Below are 24955 nucleotides of genomic sequence, written 5' to 3'. Positions count from 1 at the left end.
GAAGGATCATGTGACACTGAAGACTGGAGTAATGATGCTGAAAACTCAGCTTTGATCGCAGGAATACAGTAGCCTATATGTTAAAACATTCAAATAGATAATTTAAATTGACAAATTTTCACAATATTACAGTGTTTACTGTATTTTTAATAAATAAATGTAGCCTTGGTGAGCATAAGAGACATTCCCAAAAAAAAAAAAAAGGGGGGTGGGGTGGCCTTGAAAATATTTTTCTACAAAAGGGGGGCCCGGCAGAAAAAGTTTGGCCACTGGCCTACTCAAACACACTATATTTAATTCATACAGGCCTACCTCATGTTGCACGTTTGCACTTTTTGAGAAAAACAATAAAAAATATTGCATATATAAATATTCTCATATCGCAATATAATATCGATATCGCCTGGACAGTGTAAAATATTGTGATATGAATTTTAGCTCATATCGCCCACCCCTACTAAGAACATAATGAAAACAAAGTAGAACATGGTTCTACTTGTGTATAGTTGCCTTTTTGCAGGTGGACTGAAAAAAAAGGATGTTGCTTAAAGCTGGCCAATCAGATTAGAGCTTGCCAGTTTTGTGTGCAGTATGCATCAGACGGTCAGTGAAGGGACTGTGGGCGGCCCATGCAGCCTGAGGCTGAAACTAGGGAAGAGGTAACAAAACAAATCTCTCTCTTCGTTTTCATGTATTTCCTTAACTCCCTCTCACGCACACATATGCACACATTTAGACAGATGGAGGATTATGAATTTATTTCTTCCAGATAGTTGCTTTTCTGCCTTAGGTTGTCTACAGGCTTTTGGATTTTGGACTGGGAAATGGAAGAGTAATTTTTGGAAGTGTCTAAACAATCTATGGATTAATATGGATTATGCATTGGATTTGTGTACCATCTGAAGTGTAAATAGTTGATGAATGGCAGGATATGTACAGAGCATATTCCATATTAATGCTTCAGTTTTTATTTGTAAATGAAACCTTTAAAATAAAAATAAAAACTAAAACATGCAAAACAATATATTTAAGTATTTATTAAAGGAAAAAATGAATACCCAAAAATTTTTATTTGCTGAAAATGTACTCATCCCCAGGCCATCCAAGATGTAGATGAGTTTATTTCTTCATCTGAACAGATTTGTTCAGGATCCACAAGACTCCAGGCCATCAATGAACATTTTGTGAAATGAAAAGCTGTGTGTTTGTAATTAACAAATCCATTATTACAGCGTTTTACCTTTAAACCATCAGTTCTGACCAAAATACGAGACCATAATCCATAATAACGCTTCCTCCGGTGAAAATGTCCCCATCTCCTGTTGTCCTCTCACACCAACATCCACCACCATATTTGATTAGAACAGTTTTTGCATGTAAACCGTGCTTGATCTGTGCATATTTCCCTCTCGATCCAGATTAGACAACTTTTTGAGATCAAGTTAAAAAGAATGAGTAATGTTTCATCAAATTTTAATTTTTCAGTGTGTATAAAAACACTCTAGCCATGACTACATTTACAATATCACACAGCTTCCCTTGTTGCTTAAACAGAAATTCCTTTAAATTGAGTAAATGACTGAAATTGACTATTCATTGTGCCATTCAAAACACAGCAAATTGTATTAATCAGAATAATACTGTTTCTTTAATTCTAAACTATTAAAAATAAGTTGTTATAGCATAAAATGTTATAGAGCTTTGCAACACCTAGATGTGAATACAGCTTTAATTAAATATTTTAGACTGTTACTAGGGAGAAAATGAGTAGAAATACAGATTGTTTTTGTTCTGCATTTTCAGGTGTGATTATGTGTCTTATTCAGCAAACACTGCTGTGTATTTTGTGCTTGTTTCAGCACCATGGACAGGGATCAAATCACTCTCAAACGTAAACCTGAAGAAAACTAAAATACATATAGGAAGCAAGAGAGAGAGAAAAAAACGAAAAAACGAAAGAGATAGGTGCAACAATCTGCTGCACACCCACTGAAACACTGTAATGGGTAATGTACTTTACAAAGTGGCCTGCAGTCAGTTTGGCAGGACATTTTGCCCTTGTTTTCTCATCCCACATCACAGGAAATATGAACTCAAAAAATTAATTGTTTGGGAATGGCCTGTTTCATATGCTGTTCTGTGCTGTGGCGGCTGCAGCTGCTCAGTAGTCGAATGCTCTGTTAAGGAACAGACTAAAAGCAACAGTCCTATTTCATGCTTGTGCAACAGCAACGTTATTCATCACCATGACTGAAGAGAAAAAGAAAAAAAAAAACTAAACGAAGACTGGAACAGAATAGCCTTCCGGGGATTATGCAGAAAAATCACTGCTGCGCTATTAGCGTTATTGAAATTCCATAAAGCACTGCGCCACCTCTCTCTCGCTCTCTCTCACACACAATCTTTGTGTTTTCCTATCTCTTCCTAGATCGCAGGACACCTAGGACCATAAATCTCAGACTGTTTCAAATGAGAGGACATGCCCTCAGCTTCATCCTTCCACACTGAGGTAATTACCATCTTTGAGAGGAACCCCTGTGGATAAAAACATCTTAAACAAACCTAAGATGGTTTGCTGGTTTAAGCTGGTCTTTTTGCCTGGCTAGCTGAAAAGTGCTGGAAACCAACCGCCCAATTCTACTCTGAGTTAGCAGAGAACAGCACACAAAACACTTACACTGCAAGGTACCAAAAAGAACCACTACATTACCATGGACATGTACCATGTTATTATTTTAGGTACCATGGTATTTGCATGACACTTCACAGCAAGTGAATAAGGCTGTCATTATATATAGTGATGTCACTATATATAAGATACCATGGAATTACCATCTGATACTGTACCAAGGTATTCCCACAATTGCCTGTTTCAACTAGTGCTGTCACATGAGCACACTCACAATAACTAGCAATATAACATTCAGATTTGAGGATTTTATAATATATAATATATATAATAAAATATATTTAAAAAAGTAATTAACCAAATAATATCTGACTTTTCTATATTGAATATTTATAAAAATGCTGACATTTCTAAACTGGGAGCTTTGAGTTTAGTTTAGATGTTTTCTTCTAGCTGTATTTTTGTGTAGCTTGCTCATCATTTCTCATTTGTGTCATGAATCATCCATTGGTAGGCTTTAGTGGATTTGCATAATCTTTAGGAATCACCTGAACACACCACACAGTAAAGACATACTGCTGGACGTTCCAATAAGCTCCTTTCCATTTACCCCAAACTTGTGCATAAAAGGTGCCCAAAAAAATCCACCTCCCGTTAATCCACAAGTGCGCGCGCACCGTGTATCCGCGCGTGTTCTCGCGCGCAGATGACAAAACAGCGGACCGTACACATGTAAGAGCTTTTTTTCATATGCTTAACGTGAAAGAAATGTGACAGCATACATGACGAGCTTCTGTTAGAAGCCGTCAACAAACAAACCAACACCATAGGGAAAGGCAGCGTACGCCTACCGTGCACTCTTCCATACACGTCCGCACCGAATATACATCCGTTTCATATTTCTGAACCAAAAGCTCAAACTCTCGGTATTTCTCCTGAGCTCGTCGGTCGTAGCGTTGGTAAGCCTGGACGCACTGGCTGCATCCCGACGCATCAGCCATGTCCAGGCTACAGGTCAAATTGTCCGGACTCGTAAACCCGTAAAACAAATCCAAAAGCGAGTAGGAGTTACAAAAAGAAAGATAGAAATCACTCAGGTTCCACTCGGAGAGGCCCGAGCACACGGCTTCCGCCTCGTCAAAAGTCAAGCAGTTTTTGGAGAGGCTGTCAGGATGACAAGTTTCAAGTCTCCACAGAGGTTTGGTAGAATTGCCTATAAAAATAAGACTCTGCTCTCTCTGATGGCTGGATGAAAGTATATGGTTCGTGTGCTCCAGCCGTTTGTCTCGCGTCCTCGTCAGTTTCGCCTCGGCGCAGAACCACAGATGATCAGAGAGCAAAACGGTGATAAACAAAAGAGAGGCTAAGGACAGTCGCCATCTCTGGGCCCTTTCCGAATCGGTGAATAATGGCTTTTCGTCCTCTCGGGGTGCGAAGCAGATTTTTAAGCCGTCATCTTGCTGCCGACACGTCCAAGCACCCCTGGTCATATTTCAGTAAAGAGCAGCACTGGCCGACTCCACCGCGACGGCTCCTCTGCCACAAAATGCATTGATTTGAAATTTTTCTTCCCGTTCAACAGCGCTCCCGGCAGCTGTTTCCGACTCTCTGGGCTAGATGAAGCCGCGCGCGGTCATATCTCCGTTATTCCGCATGGCTCACCGGAGAAAAAGCGCTTTCTGTGTGACAACATGCCTCCTCTGTTCCCGTATCTCCTCAAGGGAAGGCGAGACGCTGAACGAGCTGCTCTTTCCCTATCTGGGCGGATTGCCTTCGATCTTCTCTGCTGTTCATCATCATCATCATCTTGGGTCCTGTGTTAAGTTGCCGCCATGTTCGTCTTGAAACACTTTTTGGGGAGCTGGGTCATTTGCGTCATCTCCATCCTGGCGCAGTAACACAGATCTACAGACTACAGGCGATGGATATCCGCGCGCGCACCCGCACTCACACGCACTCACTGGACGTGTCAATGTGAGAGATCACCCATAATAAATGCACAGTTCCCCGTTCCCCGCGTTTAGATTTCAAAGCCGTTCACCCCCTTGTCCTTCCTCTTGTCCACATTCATAGTCCACTCATCTTTAGCATCCCGTCACGTCCCGTCAAAAGCAATCCGTTTTACAGGCTCCGAGCAGAATAAAAGACGCAGTGTGGACGTTTAAAGACGCGGTGACGTTAAATAACATCGTTTTGGCGGTGCGTAATGTCCTTTAAATGCGCAAAGTCGGGATGAAAAGGACATCACAACATGTTGCGTGAAGGAGAATCAGCGTGTGACAAAGATGAAAAGATATTTGTATGTCTCGTTCACCCAGTTCAGGCTGAAGTTTATTAGTATGCAGCGTGTAACTGTGTGTAAGGAGCCTGGCACAGGAGAGACATCTGGGCGTCGAGCAGCACGTTGGAAATCGAGCGCGGAAACGTGAGGTGAGCGTGTGTGTGTGTATGAGAGAGAGGGAGAGAGAGAGACAGATACTGTATATTTGTCCTCTAACAGTCTAACCTTGTGCGGCATGGCCCTGTTTGATTCATTTGAAAGCAAACAAAGTGTGCACGCAGTGCACAATCACCACGCGCTTGGCTTCTGCATTTCTGCCTGTATTTGGGTGCTGAACGTGAGGAGAGAGCCGAGGCTGGCATGTAAATCAGTGCTTTCCCCCCATTTACACACTTTAAGTCGCCAAATCACTGTCAGGTTCTATTGCTTGGAGTAGCCTACCAAGCATATAGTCCTTTCCTTAAAATTGCACCCCCTAGACAAAACTAGACGGTTTTCCTGATACCAAAGTAAAATGTTTATTTGATTGCATTAATATTATTAAAATATTAACTAATATTATTAGTTAATATTAATTAATATGTATAAAGCAAAAGAGTCCAAATTATGGAGCATCCCCCTTTATAACTTCAGTGCCCCAAAATTCTAAATCAATAATGTGTAATAAATAAAGTGATACATAATGAGTTTTAATGTTTTGTCAGCATTCTGTCAAATGATGATCCTAAAATGCTCCAGCAGTGTACTGTTTCTATGGTTACCATAAGGTTATCATTATCACTTTATTATAGATTTACATATCACAGAAATGTCTGTTTTATTTTAAACTTATATGGGTATCATTTGTCATTGGGATAACTGCGCTAAGGGCAGCACAAGACAATCCGAGTTGCACCTCAAGATGAACCTCAACAGATTTCATCTACAAAATATTTTATAAAAATGTAGAGCATAAACTAATTAAAGACATGGCAGAAGGAGTTAGAATTTTTTTTTTTATGTAAATATAACAGAGCTATGAGGTCAAAATACCCCAAAGCCGGAGGCAAAAGCCCCCAGGGGCTACAGACTTTAGACTGGAGACACCATGTTTTGCCTTTCTATCAATAAAAATTAGGCTGTGAGGAAATTGACGTGCAGTACGTTCAATAGAAGGTCCTATATAACATCACATTTTTCTAACCAGATGCTTTCCAGACTTTTATTTCAGCAGGAATTTTTCTTAGAAAGACATTTTCAGAGTTGCGTTAGCTTAACAATTAACAGCAATATGCAAATATACACGCTCACACACAAACATACACACACACACACACACATATACATTAAACATTCATTTTGCCATTAATTGTAATAATCCAGTGAGATTTTTGTTTGCACAAGGAGTCTGAAAACAGCCAGTGCTCCACACAGAGATCTGATCTCATCATCATCCAGTCTGTCTAGAATGACATGAAGAAACAGAACAAACTGAGACAGACTAAATCCAGAAGAACTGTGGCAACGTCTCCAAGATGCTTCAAGAGACCTACCTGCAAAGCTAAATCTGTTTACACTGGACGCGACAAAGCGACTGTTGCAAATCATTTGTGTCAGTATGTCATAAATAGAACGAGGCAGCAGTTTACTGTCGGGGATTTGTCGTGTCGCGCTGCACCGCATCAAATGTAGACAGCATCACTGATTATAATGAGTTCTATAGTATTTTGTCGTGCTGCGCCGCTCGCGTCAAGTGTAGACACGGTGTAAGGCTTTTGCACAGTACTGTTTATCTAACCACTTTTCATATTTCATAACCTCTTAAATAACAAAAATTGAGACATAAATACATCTTGAAAATATCTGTTATTATATAAGATATATGATAATTTATTATTAGTTACAATCTGCAACATTTTAATTATTAGATATTCTCATGGATCAAATCAGTTTCACATTGCATAAAGACAAACATGTGTTGAGGAAAGTACTGTGGTGGTTTTGTTGCCATTTTGTCTTTGTTTTTTCATCGAAAAATAAAAACAAAAAGCCCCAGGAGGCCTTTAGCCCCACTGTAACCTATGAACCTAAATGCAGTTAGGGAGGACACAAAAAGATGTTTGTTTGGATGTTGTTGCACTTGCTATTGTCAGCACAGCTCTCATAATGGCCAGATTATATTACTGATGAACACTTCCCGGGTTAAAGATTTTAGAGGAAGTGCTTATCACTCATTAGAGAAAATCAGCTGGCAGAGCAAGAGGAAATCAAAGATTCACATGTAAAATAATGAGGATTAACAGTGCCAAGACTGATCATCTGTCGCCGATCTGAACAGAACTCACCCCCTCCCATCGCAATACTTCATGGGCATAGCCTACAGGAACACATAGACATTTCCTAAAAGGAACATCTCTTCTGTAAATATATTTTAGTTATACATCGCTTGTGACAAAAAAAAATAACAGCACAAGTTAGTGTTCCCCTGTTTTCCCAATTTTTAGTGTCTCCCTAAGGCTAGAATCTCATCTACTCTGTGGAAAATTGCCTGTTCGTCTTCTAGAATATTTTCAGTGTTCTCGCACAAAACTTTCAGCACACTCATCAAGAGATCTAAATTATGAATTGTGAGACGAGCTGGGGTGAAAATTGAGCACAGCGTCTGCATTAAAATCAAGAGGATGAGTAGCACCTGTAGAGCTCATCTTCATTTTGATGGTGTTTATGGACTTATCATTGCAGCAAGGGTTTGGTCTTGATGTCAGCCAATCAATAAGTTACGGCAATGTTACCTCGTGTCCAGTGGGCAGTAAAATCTAATGACATAACAGCTCAATGAGCCCCCTTCAAACAAACATTCTCTAGAGGGCCGGCTATTTCACTGCCGGACACCACACACGGTGACGTGCTGGGAAGGGGGAGGGCCATTCCCCCTTACCCGTCTGTCACCAGTTACTCGTTCCCTGTCAAACTTTAATATGGGAAATCAATGTAATGATCCCAAGAAACACCCCCTTTCAAGCAACTATTAATTTGCTGCATTAATTTTTTTTTTCTTTAAGAACTTGGATGTGATTCTGTTATGTCTTCTTCAGCACTGTGCATAGATTACAGGTATGTGATCCTTGCAATTAATGAAAATAAAGATGCATCTTTTACATTTTAAGTAAATGATGAATTTATTTTGGGGTACACTGTCCCTTTAATGGAGAAAGCATTGGCTGTGATATTGTATTGTTACATGCTGTACTGCAAAAAGTGATGAGATATTACACAACAACATGTGTACAGATCTAGCAGAGACCGAATCTTGTGTTGTGCACATGGCTTTCGTTTATTATGTTTGTGTCTCTCACCGTTCGGAAGTGCACAAAGGAAGCCCGAATCAATTAAGGAGCCGGGTATCATAGGGGTTCTGTAATTAAATGCATTGTGAGTCTCAAGGTCCTCGCACCGCCCCCAAGGCCCGTGTTAAATGAATGAGCAGATCATAGAGTTGATAAATGAATGCAAAATAACATGGAGAGGGACAGGACAGGGATGCTGACTTTGGCTGCTTATAATACAGATATTGGTTTCACTTTCTTTGCGGGTTTATCCAAAACATGTCTTCATTTAGTTAACCCAAAAATTTAATTTACTTACATCCATGTCATTTCAAACTTGTATGACTTTCTTTTTTTCTGTTGAATACAAAAAGAGATTGTTTGCAGAATGTACTTAAGGTAAAAACGAAACACATACCTTCCGGCTGGTACAACAAAACAAAACAATCTGCTTTGGCGAATCTCACGAAACACATCCAGGTTAAATTTCAAACCAACCCCAGTAAGACCAGTGAAAGTTTGCTACATCGTAAAATTGTTTTCATTATACATTTCCCCACCAATTCTCCCTACTACTACTGAAATGTGGAGTATTTTACTTACAAATACTTTACTTGAAGGTACAATACAGCTCTCTACTGACACCCATGGTTGAAACATGAAACTGCAGGTTATTTATTCATGTATGTGTGTACAGTATGTATGTATGTACTTATGTTTTTTTTGTTTTGTTTTTTTTAGAAAGAAGTTGATTATGCCTGCCAAGGGTGAAAAAAAAAAGTAATGTATGTCTTAACTGTCACTTTAGATCAATTTAATGCATCCCTGATGAATAAAAGCATTAATTTAAAACTTTTGAACTGTACATACAGTACATGTAACATAACATCTTTTGAATGTGTAGTGGCAGAATCATGAAGGTATACGCCTCAACAGAACGATGTTCATCTGATCATTAGCCAGCTCTCCTGGTGGCAGAGCTTCAGAATGGTGTCTGTTCTGTTCACGGCTCGCAGTGAACTGTGCTGCAGTAATTTGTCGGTGGAGACAGTGAGCGTTCAAACAGAGCTTGTGAAAGCTCAAAGCTCAGCTATTTACTTCTCGAGATCTGCGGGAAATATCTGAGGTGTGACTTTTGACCTGCCATCCTCGCAGCCTTCAAACACACCCTCACAGCATCATCACACGACTTCCCCTGTGTCTCACATCACAGCTTTCAATAACTAAATCGCAAGTACATAAGCACATTGTCCTGACCCTGGGCTGCAGTTCATAACGTTCTCACAGAGAAGCTATGTACCTGCTGAGTTCCTTTCAGACGTACACAGAGTGAAACAAAATAAATATATTTGTAAATGTTTGAATAGGCTAACATTAGACAACTAAATGTAATAGCCAGGGACCTTAATTATCAGACAGTTCTGCATTTCAGATCAATGGCACAGCATTTATTTAATTGAAGAAAAATAATAATTTAAACAATGCAATTAAATGACTTGAATACAACTTTTCTATTATGAACAAGTTTGTGATTACTCAATTAACACTCATTTCTGATATTGGGGTATAATGACATTTTGATATTTCCATAAAGACAAAAATGTCAGGGTGACACAACTGCCTTGATATTTTAATGAAGAAAGAAAATCATTAAACAAATTAAATTCTTGGAAAGTAAACCTTGGCATTTGGCATAGTCTTTTATCTTTCTTTAAAAAAAAATAAAAAAAATGAAAATAAAAATAATAGAACAAAAATACTTCACTGCTTATTATTTGAAAAAACTTCTTTAGATATTTGCTAGAAAGAGAGAGAGTTTTTACTTTGAAAAACATATTGAAATGCTTTTTTGAAAACAAAAGTCAGGTGTAAGGAAAATAAATGATGAACATTATAATTATTATTATTATTAAACATTAATACTTTTTACTGTACAAAGCCAGGTTTATTTATTTAATTATTTTTGCTATAGGGAAGTCAGGAAAGACATCAGGACATTGAACCCGGGCACGTGTTGTGCATGCACAAGTGCACTACCGTCTGTGCCACTCACTCCAAAAATATGTTATGTTTTTCTTGAAAAACTCTAAAAATGAACACTAGTGACAATACAACTTTCATTCCTTTTCACACAAAGCATGATTACAGGGGCAGATTCAAAAAGACGTATTTTCACGCAGTTCCTTGCACAATACTGTATCATCATTACTTCACAAAACTTTTACCATCGTCAGGGCTCCAGACTGCGACCATTTTTTTCTGCCGGTGCGAGTAAATTTTGTGCGCTTCCCAACTCAAGCTTAGTGCTTTACTGTCAAATGTGTATAAACATGAAATAAACAAGAAATTAGCATGTAATATTATTAGTAATTGCACTTATATATACATACAGTATATATCTGTCATATCTCACTGAAATGAAAAGAATACTGCACATTGTTATCTCTATGAGTTAAGTCTATTTATTATCAAAGCACTTGTCAGTAATACAGTTAAAATGGGTCAAATTTGTGAACGATTGCATTGCAGGCTGATTTAAGGTGTGCCCCTAAATTTTCTGCTTGTGCTCTTCAAAATTTTCAGTCAGGGGCTACAGTGCTCCTAGTAGAAATAGTTAGTCTGGAGCCCTGATAGTGCATGATTTGTAAACTTAATCATTTGGAACGTTTGCATCACATAACCAGCTCCACATTAAGACTTTTTTGATGTAGTAAACTTGCTTGGTAGCTCACCTGGTACAACACTGCACTTGTGATGCGAAGCGCTAAGGCATGAGTCCCATAAAATGGCATAGTTGCTTAAGTCAATGTGCTTTATCTCCCTTTCACTAACGCTATTGGTAAGGTTTAGGGCAGGATTAAGTGTAAATGGTACATTATTTTTTAGGGATGCACGATATTGGATTTTGCCGATATCCAGTATGCCGATAACTTTCAACTCATTTTGGCCGATAGCCGATGCCAATACCGATATATAATTATTTTTAATTTTGGTTAGTTTTTAACAGGAACTTGTGTTAGAATTAAATAAACAATAATAAAGTTATTTTATAATGACAGTAGATTGAAGATTTGAAAATAACTATAAATAAACTATATATTAAATCACTGCATTTTTTTTCAGAAAGATGCAGTGGTAACTTTAACATTTTATTTTATGATGTAACATTTGTAGATGGTCTAAAGCAAAAGAGTTGTAAAAATTCTGAAAATCTTTTAGAGCTCATAATTTGTTTAAAAAATATAACGTATTACACATTAATGAATAAATCAATATAAAATTATTTAATTTAAGTGTCATGTTTGTGAATTTTTTATGTACCTGTAAGCTATAGCTTCTGACCTTTAAATTAAAACATATTCATGATTTTATGGCCTCAATTACTGCTTTATTTAATCAGAAACACAGTCTAAATATTATTTGTGTATTTTGCTTTCATTTTAGTAGAAGTAGGCCAACAGCACCCCCTACGGAATTAAAACTCCTTACTTGAGAGGGCATTAGGACCCGGGGGAGGCTGCCGCTGCACGTGCAATTACTGTTTACTCTATCATCGCGACGGTGACGATCAGCTTGCGATTTTTGTCTTCTAACCGCATGTAATAAGTGTATGTGAGCTTGTTTCCAGATGTTCTCGCTCCTCTGGAGCCAGTCGTTGACAGCAAGTACTTCGGGGGTGTAACAAGCCGGATGGTAGGTGTCTGGAGGATTTACTTTCTTTACAGGTGATGCAACCGTGAATAAAGTCTATCGTGTCAGTCCTCATGGTTGGCCGCCAGAATTTGTTCTGGAGGAGATGGAGAGTGGCCGTAATCCCAGAATGACCAGAGCTGAGCCCCAAGTGAACGTGTTGCATGACCCTTTCACGGAGTTCCTGAGGAACAAAGATCTTATCGGGAGGGCATTCGGGAGGGGAGATTTCTTGTAAATTGGCCTGTTCAAGCTCTGTCATGATGTCCCACTGGACGGGGGCCACAATCAATGATTCAGGGAGAAGGCTTTCCTCATGGTTACTGGGATCTAGGCAGTCGTGTTGACGTGACAAAGCATCCGCCTTAGTATTCCTGGAACCAGGTCGATATGTGACCGAGAAATCGAAGCGTGTAAAGAACAGCGCCCATCGGGCCTGTCTGGGGTTTAGTCTTTTAGCAGATCGTAGATATTCCAGATTCTTGTGATCCGTCAGGACAACGATCAGGATGTTCGAATATTTCTCGGAAGCGTCGGAGAAAAGTACTAAATGTGGGGAAAGCTGATCCATCCTCCCTCCATACTGCCGTGGCCCACTCCAAAGCCTTCCCAGTTAGGAGTGAACAGACAAAGGAGATCTTGCTGATATCAGTGGTGTACATCGCAGGCTGTTGGTTGACAAACAAGGAACATTGCAATAGAAATCCTTTACACTTCGGGGGGTTTCCGTCAAATTTGTCTGGAAGAGCCAGGCGAGGATTCATCGAGGGAGTGGAAGAGAATGACGTGTCCATGCTCGGCTGATTAAGCACTGATTCCGGAGACGAAAGGCGCATACTCCGCAGCGCGTTAACAAGCTCCTCAGATGTTCGTGACAATCATACACCAAACGCGTCATTCTGTACGTGCATTCTCAGTTTAAATGCAGTGATCCAAAGCAGTGAATCTAATCACCATTCAGACAAAACTTTGCTTCAAGAATGAGCCACACTGCTGATGTGATCTAATCGGACTGTTGACGTCTGAGTTAATGTATCCCTCTTATCGGCAAGACATATCGGCATTATTTTTCATATCGGGCCGATGCCGATATTTACATTTAAAGCTATTATCGGCCGATTCCGATATTGGTCCGTGCATGCATCCCTATTATTTTTAAATGCAAAACACTAGACATTTCATTTCCAAACTGCCGTGATGTGTGCAACAACCAGTGTAATAAAAGGCAGCTAGATTCATGATCACCTGTCACCACAGGCACATTTTTCCAGTGAGCCTGGGTTGGTACATTTCAAAGAACTTGCCACATGTTTTCTTTTTTAACTAGATTTGTTCTTTTTATTATCATGGACACTCTTCTTTGTCACTGACCCGTGGTCAATACTGTATGAGGAGCTGATGTTCTCTGGCTTGCACAGCCTGAGGCTTTGGAGGCCCCTGACAGTCTGACGCCTGGGGCAATGACCTCACTCACCCGCTCTATAAACCATTCCTGCCTAGGAGTATTTGAGACTGCATGCCCCGACTAATAATATGAAACAATCAGAAACAAGTTATCACAAAATAAACAGTCTGTTTCCTGATTTCAATAAGCACAATGAATAAAATTATGTTTATTCTTAGTGTAAATGCCAAATGTGCACTGATAGCTGCAAGCTAAGCTAAGAAAGCAGCAATACTTGAATGTGGTCGAAATCCATTTTCTTTTCAGTGCCTAGTCACTCTTGTTAGACCAGGTATTACCCCTGCATTTAATATCAATTGGTTCTGTCACTCTCTTGGTCATGTCGTTGTCAATCACACCCACAAGCCCCTCCCTCCTCTTTGTGGATTTGAACATATGCCTCCAGCCAGCTCGACTGCCCACATGCCCATTTCTGCTTCCACTTCCCCGCCCTGTTATGAACATACTACATATGAATATCAACACACGTACTTACACCCCGCGACACCTAAAAGGTGGCCAATCAACAACATATGTGTGTGGGGTGTGCCAAAGCCAAAGAGGCGTCTCTTTAATTAGTCGCCCGCTGCTTTCTGGCAGTGAGGTGATGGCGGGAAAGTGCCCATGTTCACGTGTCCCCCATCTGAGCTTCTCACTGCAGTCTTTTCCGACAGACATGAGTCAGACCCACCAGGAGAATTAGTGATTTGCAAACACGCAGCTGAGTAATGCTGAGACGCCTGATGGAGGGGAAGAGCCATAATGCTTGTATCAACTCATGCGGTGCATTTACAGTATGCCTGCCATACAAATTACTTATCTAGAATGAGTGGCTTACACTGAGAAAGTTGAACTTTAAAAATTAGTTCAGGTGGCTATAACTTACTTAAGAATTCAAGTTCACATGATGTAAAATCTGCCAAAAGTATAAAAATGAACTATTTAGATTTTTTATTTTTTCCTAGCAGCTTTGACAGCCAATTACAATTCATATGATTTTAAGAAGCATTTAAAGTGGCAGACAACATAACTGCAGCATACTTATTAACCCGTTTTAACTTATTAACCTGTATTAACCACGGGCCGGAAGGGCGTGTTTGGGCGTGTTTAGGCGTGTCTGTGCTTTTAATTACCTTTGCTTTAAAAAAATATTAAATCAACTATCATAAACTATATATCATTTGAAAGCTAAAACACTGAAGATCCATGTTCTGAGCTTGTTTTTTAAATCAATACACCAGAGAGGAAAGGGTTAACATAAATGCTGAAGGACCGGCCATTTAGACATGCACAAAGTGAACGGCAGTACTTACGTTTCATCGCCTATAGTTCTGCTCAGCTTGGACTATTCCAAGAAACACCAGCACACATTTCAAGTTAAGAGTCCACTCTTCAAAGTGCATCCCACTTTTTAATCCAAAACAACGAAAAAATAGGGGGAAAAACGAAAGATCCTCCTTTGTTTACATGAGCGATTCGAATTATAGTTGTCGATAGCGTCCATTTTCAAAGAAATATCGATTCCAATTCGTATTCCAGCTTTGAAACGGCATTTGTTTCATATAGAATAGTCTCTTCCGCGCAAAATGAGCCCTCCCCGTCTCTCTCCTTCGATCACAGGCGATGTTATAACCCAGAACAGACAGGGCACTAATATAGTTATCTTTATATTTATCATTTGTGGTGTGAACAAGCCTCAGGTAAAAACTGTAAAAATCATGGTGACAGAAAAACTGTCTACTGAGCAGACTGTAAAAATAATAAACCTCACAGCCTTTTTTTCACAGCCTCTTCTAAAAATTGTTCTCTAACCGGACTAAGGTAGACAACAATTTTCCTTTATTTATGAGGCTTTAAATGGTTTATTATGCACCTCGTTCTTGACAGCAAAGTGCTTGTGCTCTTGAACTGTTGAAGACAACATCACATGAATACTTATAACATGAACGCTTATGAGACAAATAAATAAATAAAACTCAAGAAACACTGTAAGAAGCACACACAACAACAACACCACAACCATATTAAGTTTTTTTTTTAAAAAGGGATAGTGGTACTGAACAATATGAATATTGAGTTGATACCTGTGTTTTAACTAAAACATGCATTACTGCGCTCACTGATTCTCATGTGGGAAATAAATAAATAAACAAATAAATAAATAAAAAAAAGTATACAGTGATAATAAAAAGGTGCCTCAGGCACATTGGAAAAAAAACATGCCTGTAACGACATTGTGCAAAATGCTTTTACGTTTCTTCTTGCACACATCGCAAAACATTCAAAGTCAAATGAACAGTGAGTGGTGTACGGAAGACCTAAGAAGCCATGCATTGCTATTTTTTCTTTTCTTTTTTCTTTTCTTGTGATCTTGACAAAACTAAATATTTGTTTTCTTGTGATCTCCATGTAAACACCCGACCCGTATTTTCAAAACGCATTAGTACAATGAACTCTAAATATAAAAAAAGCAGTGAAACTGTTATACAGTTGAATTTATTTATACCATAGTCCAGCGTTTCCCAGGTGGCATATACAGTATATGCAAACTTATTCTCTGCCAGCAGGAGGCGCTGTTAGAGTGGTAGAGAACGAGGTTTCCCCCGTGCAAACTCACTCTCTGCCAGCAGGAGGTGCTGAACTGATAATCATTCTTTCACAATCTACTAGATACAGACTACTTCATTATAAAGAAAAATAAACTAAACAAATATGAAAAAATACAGGCCTATGTATCTTTATAATCTATGACAAAAATGTATCATAAACTAGGTTAGTGGATAATTCGGCAGCAAAAGTTATTCTAGAAAAATCAGTGCACAATAATTTTAGAAATCCAAACATTTAGTGAAAACAATATTTTGTGGGGAACAAATAAAAGTGTTGCACTAAATATGGTAAAATGTTTGTGAGTGATGGTGACGGTATATAAATGCATCATCATTCACTCATAATTACAAATTAAGATTTTAATGTGATTTAAACTTTAAAAGTACATTAAAATAGAAACAACACAAAGTTCTTCAACATGGAATGCAATAGAAATGTAGTAACAGTCATTTCCCCAGATAATTGTTTCATGTTTTGTGTCGCTACAAAATAAATAATAATAATAATAAATAAATTAAAAATTAACAAGAAAAAGAAAAAGAAAATGTGTCTGTATGGGAATCAGCGAGTCTCTTCCTGAACAAATGAATCGGAGAATCAAATAAAATGTCCGAACGTACACGTTCACTAAAATGAATCGGGCGTCCCAAAGCTTCATGTGTGAAAGAGGACATTTTAGGTAAGTAATGTTAATCATTGCGTATTTTCTCTTGTGTATAAAGTTAGGTGTGAAGCATAGTATTACAAAAACATCGATGTAGCGATTAGTTATGCTAAGTCGCTATTCGTTGGGAATTCCGCATGTTACTAGAAAAACTGCGCTGTTTTGAAAACACCCAAGCTACTTATGCTAGTGTCGCCAACACTGATCCATGTTTTTCATGATTGTAGGAACTTGTTCAGATAAATTGATTCTCAACAGCAACCACTGAGGCAGATAACACCTGACAACACTAGATCTGTCTGTTTTATAGCTATATAGGATATTCATGCAGTTGTTTAGCCGTGTCTGACAGACTAATATTTGCACTTCTGAACAGAATTCTAATTGGAAAGGTTCATACTGACCTTCCCAATAATGCTGACATGTAACTGTGTATGTGTGCCTGTATGAGTGCATCTGAGGCCTCTGAAAACACACCACCACCATCCTACTCTATGTCCTTTCATGTTGCATCTTTGCTGCTGTAGATCAAGGTTGAGCTCATCTGGAGGTCGGCTCCATATCAAAGGCTCCGTGATCTGGTTACAGCATGCCACGTCCACCACCAACAGGCCTGGGGTGAAAGCCAGTGTGGAGCAGGTGCCTCTCAGTCAAACATATATCCGCAGTCACTGTAAATGATTCTTCGATCAAGTAAATAATGCCAAGAAATGACCAAACATTTACTCAGGTTTGTAGTTTTTTGGATTTACTTACACTTCTGATTCTGAAGTTCTGAAAGCTTATAGTACTACAGTACTACATTAATATTCAACATAGGATCAAAAAACATGCCTATACATGCAATTATTTTCAAGCAGAAATCCACAAATTTTCTTCCTTTTCACACAAATTATGATTACATGGGTGCTTTATCAATTAATAAAAGACTTACTTTCATGCAGTTCCTTGACATTTACATGACATATTTGCATATGTATATGGCTTTTCTGAGATAGTAAACTTGCTCTTTAGCTCACCTGGTACAGCAGTTGCTTGGGCTATGAGTCCTGTGAATCATGAGTCATGATAATAAAGATGAAAGCTAAGGACTAGGACAAGCTAGGACTTGGTTCGGCAAACGTGTTTTATCTTGTTTTCTTTTGTTAACATTAAAATGCCACAGTACATGCAACAGCCAACATAATAAAATGTTGCCAAATTCACATTCATCTTTTTTGGATAAAACTGAATATGCTTTTAGTGCCAGTTTGGAAGCCCTAAGAGACCAAGCATTATTATTTTTTCCCCTTTGTTTTTATTATCTTGTGATCTTGACTTAATTTTCTTGTGATCTCGATAAGTTGTTCCCTTTCAGTCAGTCACGTTCGACGTTCGTCTCTCTAAAAGAGTGTTTTTCCTTTCTAAAAGAGCAAATTCTAAAAGAGCTCCACGAGCGACGGGCGTCTTTTTAAAGATGGCTTCCCGCTCGTGCGTTTCTGGATGCGGTCGCTTCCTGGCTGCATCTGATGGTCATGATCGCTGCATCTCGTGCCTGGGCTTACAGCACGCTGATTGGCTTGTTTAGTTAACACTCGAAGGTGATTGGGCTCTCGGGCGAGATCCCAATTCGTCAGTCACGACTGACGTAATGTCTCCGTTCCCTCCTTCAGGGAACAAGGGTTACACAAGTAACCTAGACGTTTTCTCGTGATCTTGACATAACAAAAGTTTTTACTGTGATCTTGATATAACAAAATATTTATTTTCTCGTGATCACAACATAATTTGCAGTGTACACAAAAACAAATAAAATAACAAAAAACAATAATAATAACACCTTGTTTTTCAAACAGTTTCAAGGTCTGTCTCAATTCGAAAAGGTTACTGATTAGAATGAAATAATCAGATTATTTTAAAGGGGTGCTATTATGCTTTTACACTTTTTGAATTTTAGTCAGTGTGTAGTGTGTATGTTTGGGCATAAAATAGATCTTCAAACTAGGGATGTCAATCTTCGATCATTTCCATGATCGATCGTCGTTTAAATTAACGATCAATTAGTCGATTAATCGTTAACTTTAATGCAGCAAAATGCATCTATTGCAGCAGCACGCAGTCATGACAGGATGTGCACCCGAATTAAAGGGGTTTTAGTCTGAATAAAATGCTGGTAGCAAAATTATAAAATGAATAGATGTGATTATGATCATTTGATAAAATGAAGAGAGCGCGCCGTACGTTTGAGATCATTTAACTTTGTTGACCGTTTCCTATCTTGTCACGGAGACTGCTGAACGCGCCTCTTTAAATGGTTTCGTGGTGCTCGTTATTGTATTTTAAAACACTATTGCAATGTTTTCAACTGATATTATGGCATTTAAAATACAATTATCCCAAACGTAACTGTGGCGCGTGTGGCTGTGCTGCGCAGTCAGTGAACCGCTTCCATCGGCGCTGCTGCAGCAAAACACACTGTTGCTAACATGAAACATTTTTATGTGAGTATTATGACCAGTACTTAATTTGATCCTGCTGGATCCTGTTCCGCAAAATGTCAGATTTAAAATTTTTGCGTTCCAGTATGCCTATTTGTTTTTAAAAATCCGGCATTTACAGTGCATTAGATCGTGACAGTGCATATATTACCATATTTACTACAATAATTTAACAAAATATTTAGTCAAATAGCTATAAATCATTGCTGATTATATTTTATTACTCGCCATTTTGTGAGAGAAAAATGTGTAAAATAAAAACAATTAGAGAAATAAAAAAATTATCTGTTTAGAGAAAAAAAACAGTATGACAATCAGTAGCCTAACAAAAAAACTACAAGATACATATATTTTCTTAAGAAATCTCAACGCAAAAATAAAACTTTGGATTTATTTATTTATTTGTTTGCTTTGAAATGTAGCCTATACCTATTCATTTAGCAGACCTGTGAATCCAAGTATAATTTTTTTTTTTTTTTTTTTGACAAACAGAGCAGGCAGGTCATTTCATCACTTGAGATGACTCAGTTTCCATCTCTCAGAGGACATGCACCTGTCAGTGTCACAACATGATTTTGTTACTCATACTTTAATTTTGATTCCTTAATACAAGGAATGTTCCACATATGGACTGCCACATATGTTCTGAAGAGAAAAAAAAGCATCAAATATTGTCTGATGGTTGAATTTCCAGTGAGGTTTTACATTTAAAGACACAACAGATGTTTTGTGCAGTAGGTGATTTGTCTCTGATTGGCTAACAGCTTTTGATACCATGATAATCCGAATGATTCAGTTGTACAGGACGGACTTTATTTACCAGACAATATATGGGCATAATTTCTAGTTTTAATAGCTTACAAATTGTCAAAAGACACGTTGATCTTGACAAGTCTATACTGTATAAATGTTTGAGTGATGTATGAATGATCAAGCACAAACAGCTCTTAAAATGTCATGCCAATTTAGCGTGTATAGATGATTTGATGCCATTTGTGTCAATCACATAATATTAGAGGCTTCATCTCTTAAGTATTTAAAGTGATTAAAGTGTGGACACATTTTCCAGGGACGTTTGTGTATGCGTAGGTGCATGTGTCTTATTTGACAGATTTGTGTGTACACATATTTAACACACATTGCAAATGCATTACTTGTCCTCCCTGAAGCACAGTGCACACATGCCAGGATACCTACGACCTCATGCAATCAACTTTAGGCTCTGAGGTTCCCCAATTGGCTGTTGTGTGGCTTTAGGATGCTGTGATTGGGTTGATCGATGAGAAGAGGGGACAGCGATGAAGACTGAAGAAGCAGAAATTACTCTCAACCTCAAGCATTTCCTCCCCTCTTGTGGCCTTCCTCATCACTTGAATGCACCAGGTGTCTGTCTCGCTGATGCAGCTTGACGATTTGGCCTAGATTCCCACAATCCAATCAGGACCCTCTTCTCCCCGACTCTGGTTTCAAACAGGGAGCCCACGCTGATGCTGACAGCTCTCCGTTGTTCCCGGAGGAGGTCTGAAATAGTTATTTACCTAGGTCTGAGTGGAGAATCTACAGCTTTCTGATCTCCAGTAACCTTAGTATCTGAGTGCTGTCAGTTTGTATTAATGATTTTGCGGGATATTCTATGTCAATGGACTGTTTTATTATTCTATCATACTGTTCTCCTCACGCACTAAACCTGCCCTCTGGCAAGAGTTCATCCAACAACTGTGATGTGCAATAGACTATAAAAACACAAAGAAGAGTTTGAAGTCATATGTTCTGTAGCTTAGGAAATATCTGAAGAAGACTGATGTCTTATTTTAGTTTAGAGCTTAAATAATGATGCGTTTAGAGAAGTAAAACATACAACGACCACAGTGTACAATTCTAGAATTACTTAGAGTTGGTTTTTTTTGGTTGTTTTTTTGTGAATCAAAATCACACAGCGCAAACTGTATAGTCCAATTCCCAAATAAATGACTCTAATGTGTTGGTATTCACTTTTTAGGCAATAAAAAACATACACAACCCGCTTCCCAAACAACTGACTCTATGATTTGGTTCTTATTAGTGAATCAAACCCACACAGTGCAACATATAGTCCAATTTCTGAACGAATTATTGTTTCTTAGTGAATCAAAACCATACAGTGCAAAACCGTAAACTGATTCCCAAATGAATCATGAGTTGTTTTGTGTGTTTTTTTATATAAATCAAATCCATGCAGCACAAACTCTATAGTCTGATTTCCAAACAAATGTCTCCTGTGTTTAGATAGATCAAATACATACAGCACAAACAATACAATTTGATTACTGAATGAATGACTCATGAGTTTCTTCTTTTTAGTGAATTAAAATCACAGCACAACCCTGATTCCTAAAGGAATGACTTAGGAGTTGGTTATTTTTATTGAAACAAATTCATACAATGTACACCATATAGACCGATTGCAGAACAAATTACTCTTATAAGTTGGATCTTTTATATCAAAAACACAAACAGTAGGCGGGTAATTCTGAACGAACGATTATTTTTAGTGAATCAGAGGCATGCATTGTAAACTGTATAATGGGAATAATATAATTGTATTCCCAAACAAATGGCTCTTTTTTAGTGAATAAAAACCATACAGCACAGCCCATATTAAACTGATTCCTGAAGGAATTATTCTAATGAGTTGGTTCTTTTTAGTAAATCAAAATGATAAACTCTACATTTGTGTTTGTTTAATAGTGTTAAGCAAAATTATTAACCACTTATTACAAATGTGTGTGTGTGTGTGTTTAAATACACCTTTTCCAAAAATTGTTTGAAATGTATTTATTCTCAGAATGATCTCATCATTTAAAAATGTGATTTCTCCTCCAAATAATAATTTTTCAAAAGTATAAATAATTAATTAATTCAACCATTTATGGAATTGTTAAGGAGCTGGAATCATTAAGAACCTGAACCAGAATTTGTTCAAATCCTTTTTTTTTCCGTTTTATCTTTAATCTTGAATAAGGAAACATTGGAATTTTGGTGATCAGTCACAGTTGCACTTGACCACATTAAAATCCAGGTGTAAATACATCCAAGATATACAGTATTGTGACTGAATCATTGAAACCACATTCAGAGGTGGTCAAGGGCAGAAACTGTAAATGTGAATGAGCATTCATTTTCATTATCCACATGCAACTGTCCTAGTAATATATCAAGTCAAATAAAACACAAGCTCATGCAGATGTAAAGGGAATCTCACTATGTGCAGAAATGTTTAATTAATCACCAAATAAAACTGTGGAAGAATTTCTCATGTACCTGATCACCATATCTGTGCTTGTAATTGTGGAGGTTGGCTTGAATTAATGAGCCATTCACTCCTTACATCTCATGATATGATTGCTCTGTCATTTCTCACACCTTCTCTCCTGATTTCCTCTCTGCATCATCCTGTCTCTCTGGTGCCATGGGGAGTCTTAGCAGTGGGTCAGGTCTCTGATTCCTGGCCAGATGGAAGGAGTAGGCCCCCGTTGGAGCCAGTAGACTTGCATAAACAGCAGAAGGCTGGAGCTCCAGGGGTTCTGGGGCTGAGAGTGTGTTTCAGAATCCTGGTCGAGAGGCCTGGATCCCAGCCCAGATCCCTTGCTCACCCCTGTCTCCTCCACTGGAGATGTGGAATAGCGAATGCGTGCCACCCAGAAAGGATCACAGACTGTGCAAGAGTGAATACATTTGCACTTGCCAGGTTTCTAGAGAGATGTGATTTTTTTTTTAAGACTGCAAAATAGAGGATGTTAAATAAAATAGCTAATAAATGTTATAATAGCCCTCATAGAGCTCTTAATTATTTTTTTTCATCACTGTCAGATTAACCGATGGAGGCTCATATTCTGTAATTATGTTTTAATGAGATGGTGCTTGAAACTATATGTAAGTGAATATATTAAGTGTCTGTTTTTCTGAACCAAATCAGTTCAGAGCACCATAAAACCTGAAATTAAAACTATGTATATACTATTAATAGGATCAGTGACACTTTTAGTGACACTAAAACTGGGGGCTTCTGAAAATTCAGCTTTGTCATCACAGAAATAAATAAAATGTTAACATATATTATTAAAATAGAAAACAGTTATTTTAAATAGTAATAATATTTAACAATATTGCCATGTACAGTATTTATATTCAAATAAATGCAGCCTTGGTGAGCATAAGAGACTTCTTTCAAAAACAATTATTTTTCTAAGCTGTAAATAAAACAATGTTTATTGGAGTATGTTGTACAAGAAAATAATGTTTCAGTTGTTTTACTTCAAATCATGTTTAATGTAATGTGTTACCTATGGGTGTAACGTTACACAGATGTCATGGTTCGGTACGTACCTCGGTTCGGGGGTCACGGTTCGATGCAATTTCGGTACAACAGGGAAAAAAAAATCTACTATGCTAGGTTTCTTTTCATTTATATTGAACAGACAGTAGTACAAGTAAAAAAAAAAAAATTCCACCTAGATGTGAAAATACTAAATATTATATTAAATTATAATGTTATATCTGCAGTACGTGTTTACACACAAGGAATAAATTCTTGAAATATATTTGATTTAGTTAACAGATAAACAAGGGGGGGAAAAAACAGTGCGACATGTAAGGTAGCCTATGCTGAGTTTCAGTTCATTTTTGTGATGCTTAATTTGTTCACAGAAAGGAAACTCAAACGGCAGAAAGCGACATCCTATTTATTTTCTTTATTCTACAAAAGCACAATGTTTTGTTTTCATTGTGAGTGTACACATAAAAGTAGACCTTTTACAGTGATGCATTATTAATAAGACAATAAATGACGGAGTGTTAAGGAAACAGTTGAAGTGATCGCGCCGGCGCACACACACAACTAGGGGTGGCGCAATATACTGGTATTGATGATAACCGTGATATTCAAATCATGAAATATCAACATCGTGTTAATTTAGGGTGTAACTATATACCGGTATTGGCGATAACCACAATATTTAAAATGAACAGGACATTTATGATAACACGACATGCAAATAGCCTACTCCAGCGCCAGTACCTGGTTGACCTCCCAGGTGGCAGTATTGCACCTTAATGGTGACACCCGTCAATCAAGAAGCTGCACTACTCCGAGAAGAACCATGTTCAAACAGTAAGTTGCCATTATTTTACTAGAATGGGAAACGATACATTAACCTGCTAACAGCGGTTTCCTGTGTTCATATATTTAAATAAAGGGGTGATTTTTTAATAAGTACCGCATTTTCTTTACTCGTCTAATTTTTGTATTTGTATTTTCAATCAAGTCATGGCCAATACATGTGCGTAGCACTTGATTTCTTTGTTCAAATCTATTACACAATTAAAACAAATCTAGAAAACTGAGTGACCACATTGATACATTAAACTCTGTAAAATGTTAAGTTGGTCACAGTGCCATTTTGCAGCCATTCTAGATGCACATTAAAACTGAATTAGAAGCGCGTTAACTGCATGACTTCATTGGTGCCGGCGCAACTACAGGTTAAAGAGATTAAAATACGGGTACGCAAGTTAACAGGTTAAAGTATCAGTTTTGATGTTAATATTTATTCATCATACTGTTGAACGTGACAGTATTTTCTCTCTTGTTATTTTATAGGGAGCTTCAAAGAAGACAGAGTCAAGTCAAGTCACCTTTATTTATATAGCGCTTTTAACAATACAGATTGTGTCAAAGCAACTGTACAGCATTAATTAGGAAAATAGTGTGTCTATAATGCAAAATGACAATAGTGAACACTCAATTTTCAGTTAAATTTAGATATATTTTTGAGATGGAAAAATGCAGTTTTACAAATGCTAGAAACGTGGCTTTC

The 24955-nt window shown here is 37.9% G+C and overlaps 1 protein-coding gene across 1 annotated transcript in view; it reads right to left on the bottom strand.

Moving 5' to 3' along the window:
• Positions 1-24656, bottom strand: part of LOC107716804 (transmembrane protein FAM155A-like) — a 182845-nt gene extending 158189 nt beyond the window's left edge. The window contains exons 1-3 of the mRNA XM_016523376.1: positions 24646-24656; positions 19046-19047; positions 3481-4415 (exon numbers count right to left, since the gene is read on the bottom strand). Of these exons, the coding sequence (XP_016378862.1) occupies positions 3481-4119 (639 nt within the window). The 5' untranslated portion in view covers positions 4120-4415; positions 19046-19047; positions 24646-24656. The remainder of the gene's footprint in view (positions 1-3480; positions 4416-19045; positions 19048-24645) is intronic.
• Positions 24657-24955: the final 299 nt, after the last annotated feature.

Source organism: Sinocyclocheilus rhinocerous, unplaced genomic scaffold (assembly GCF_001515625.1).
Source record: "Sinocyclocheilus rhinocerous isolate Xijiao unplaced genomic scaffold, SAMN03320098_v1.1 scaffold1441, whole genome shotgun sequence".
Lineage (NCBI taxonomy): Eukaryota > Metazoa > Chordata > Actinopteri > Cypriniformes > Cyprinidae > Sinocyclocheilus > Sinocyclocheilus rhinocerous.
Note: the sequence above shows the minus strand (reverse complement) of the source record. Positions and strands in the feature narration are given on the sequence as shown.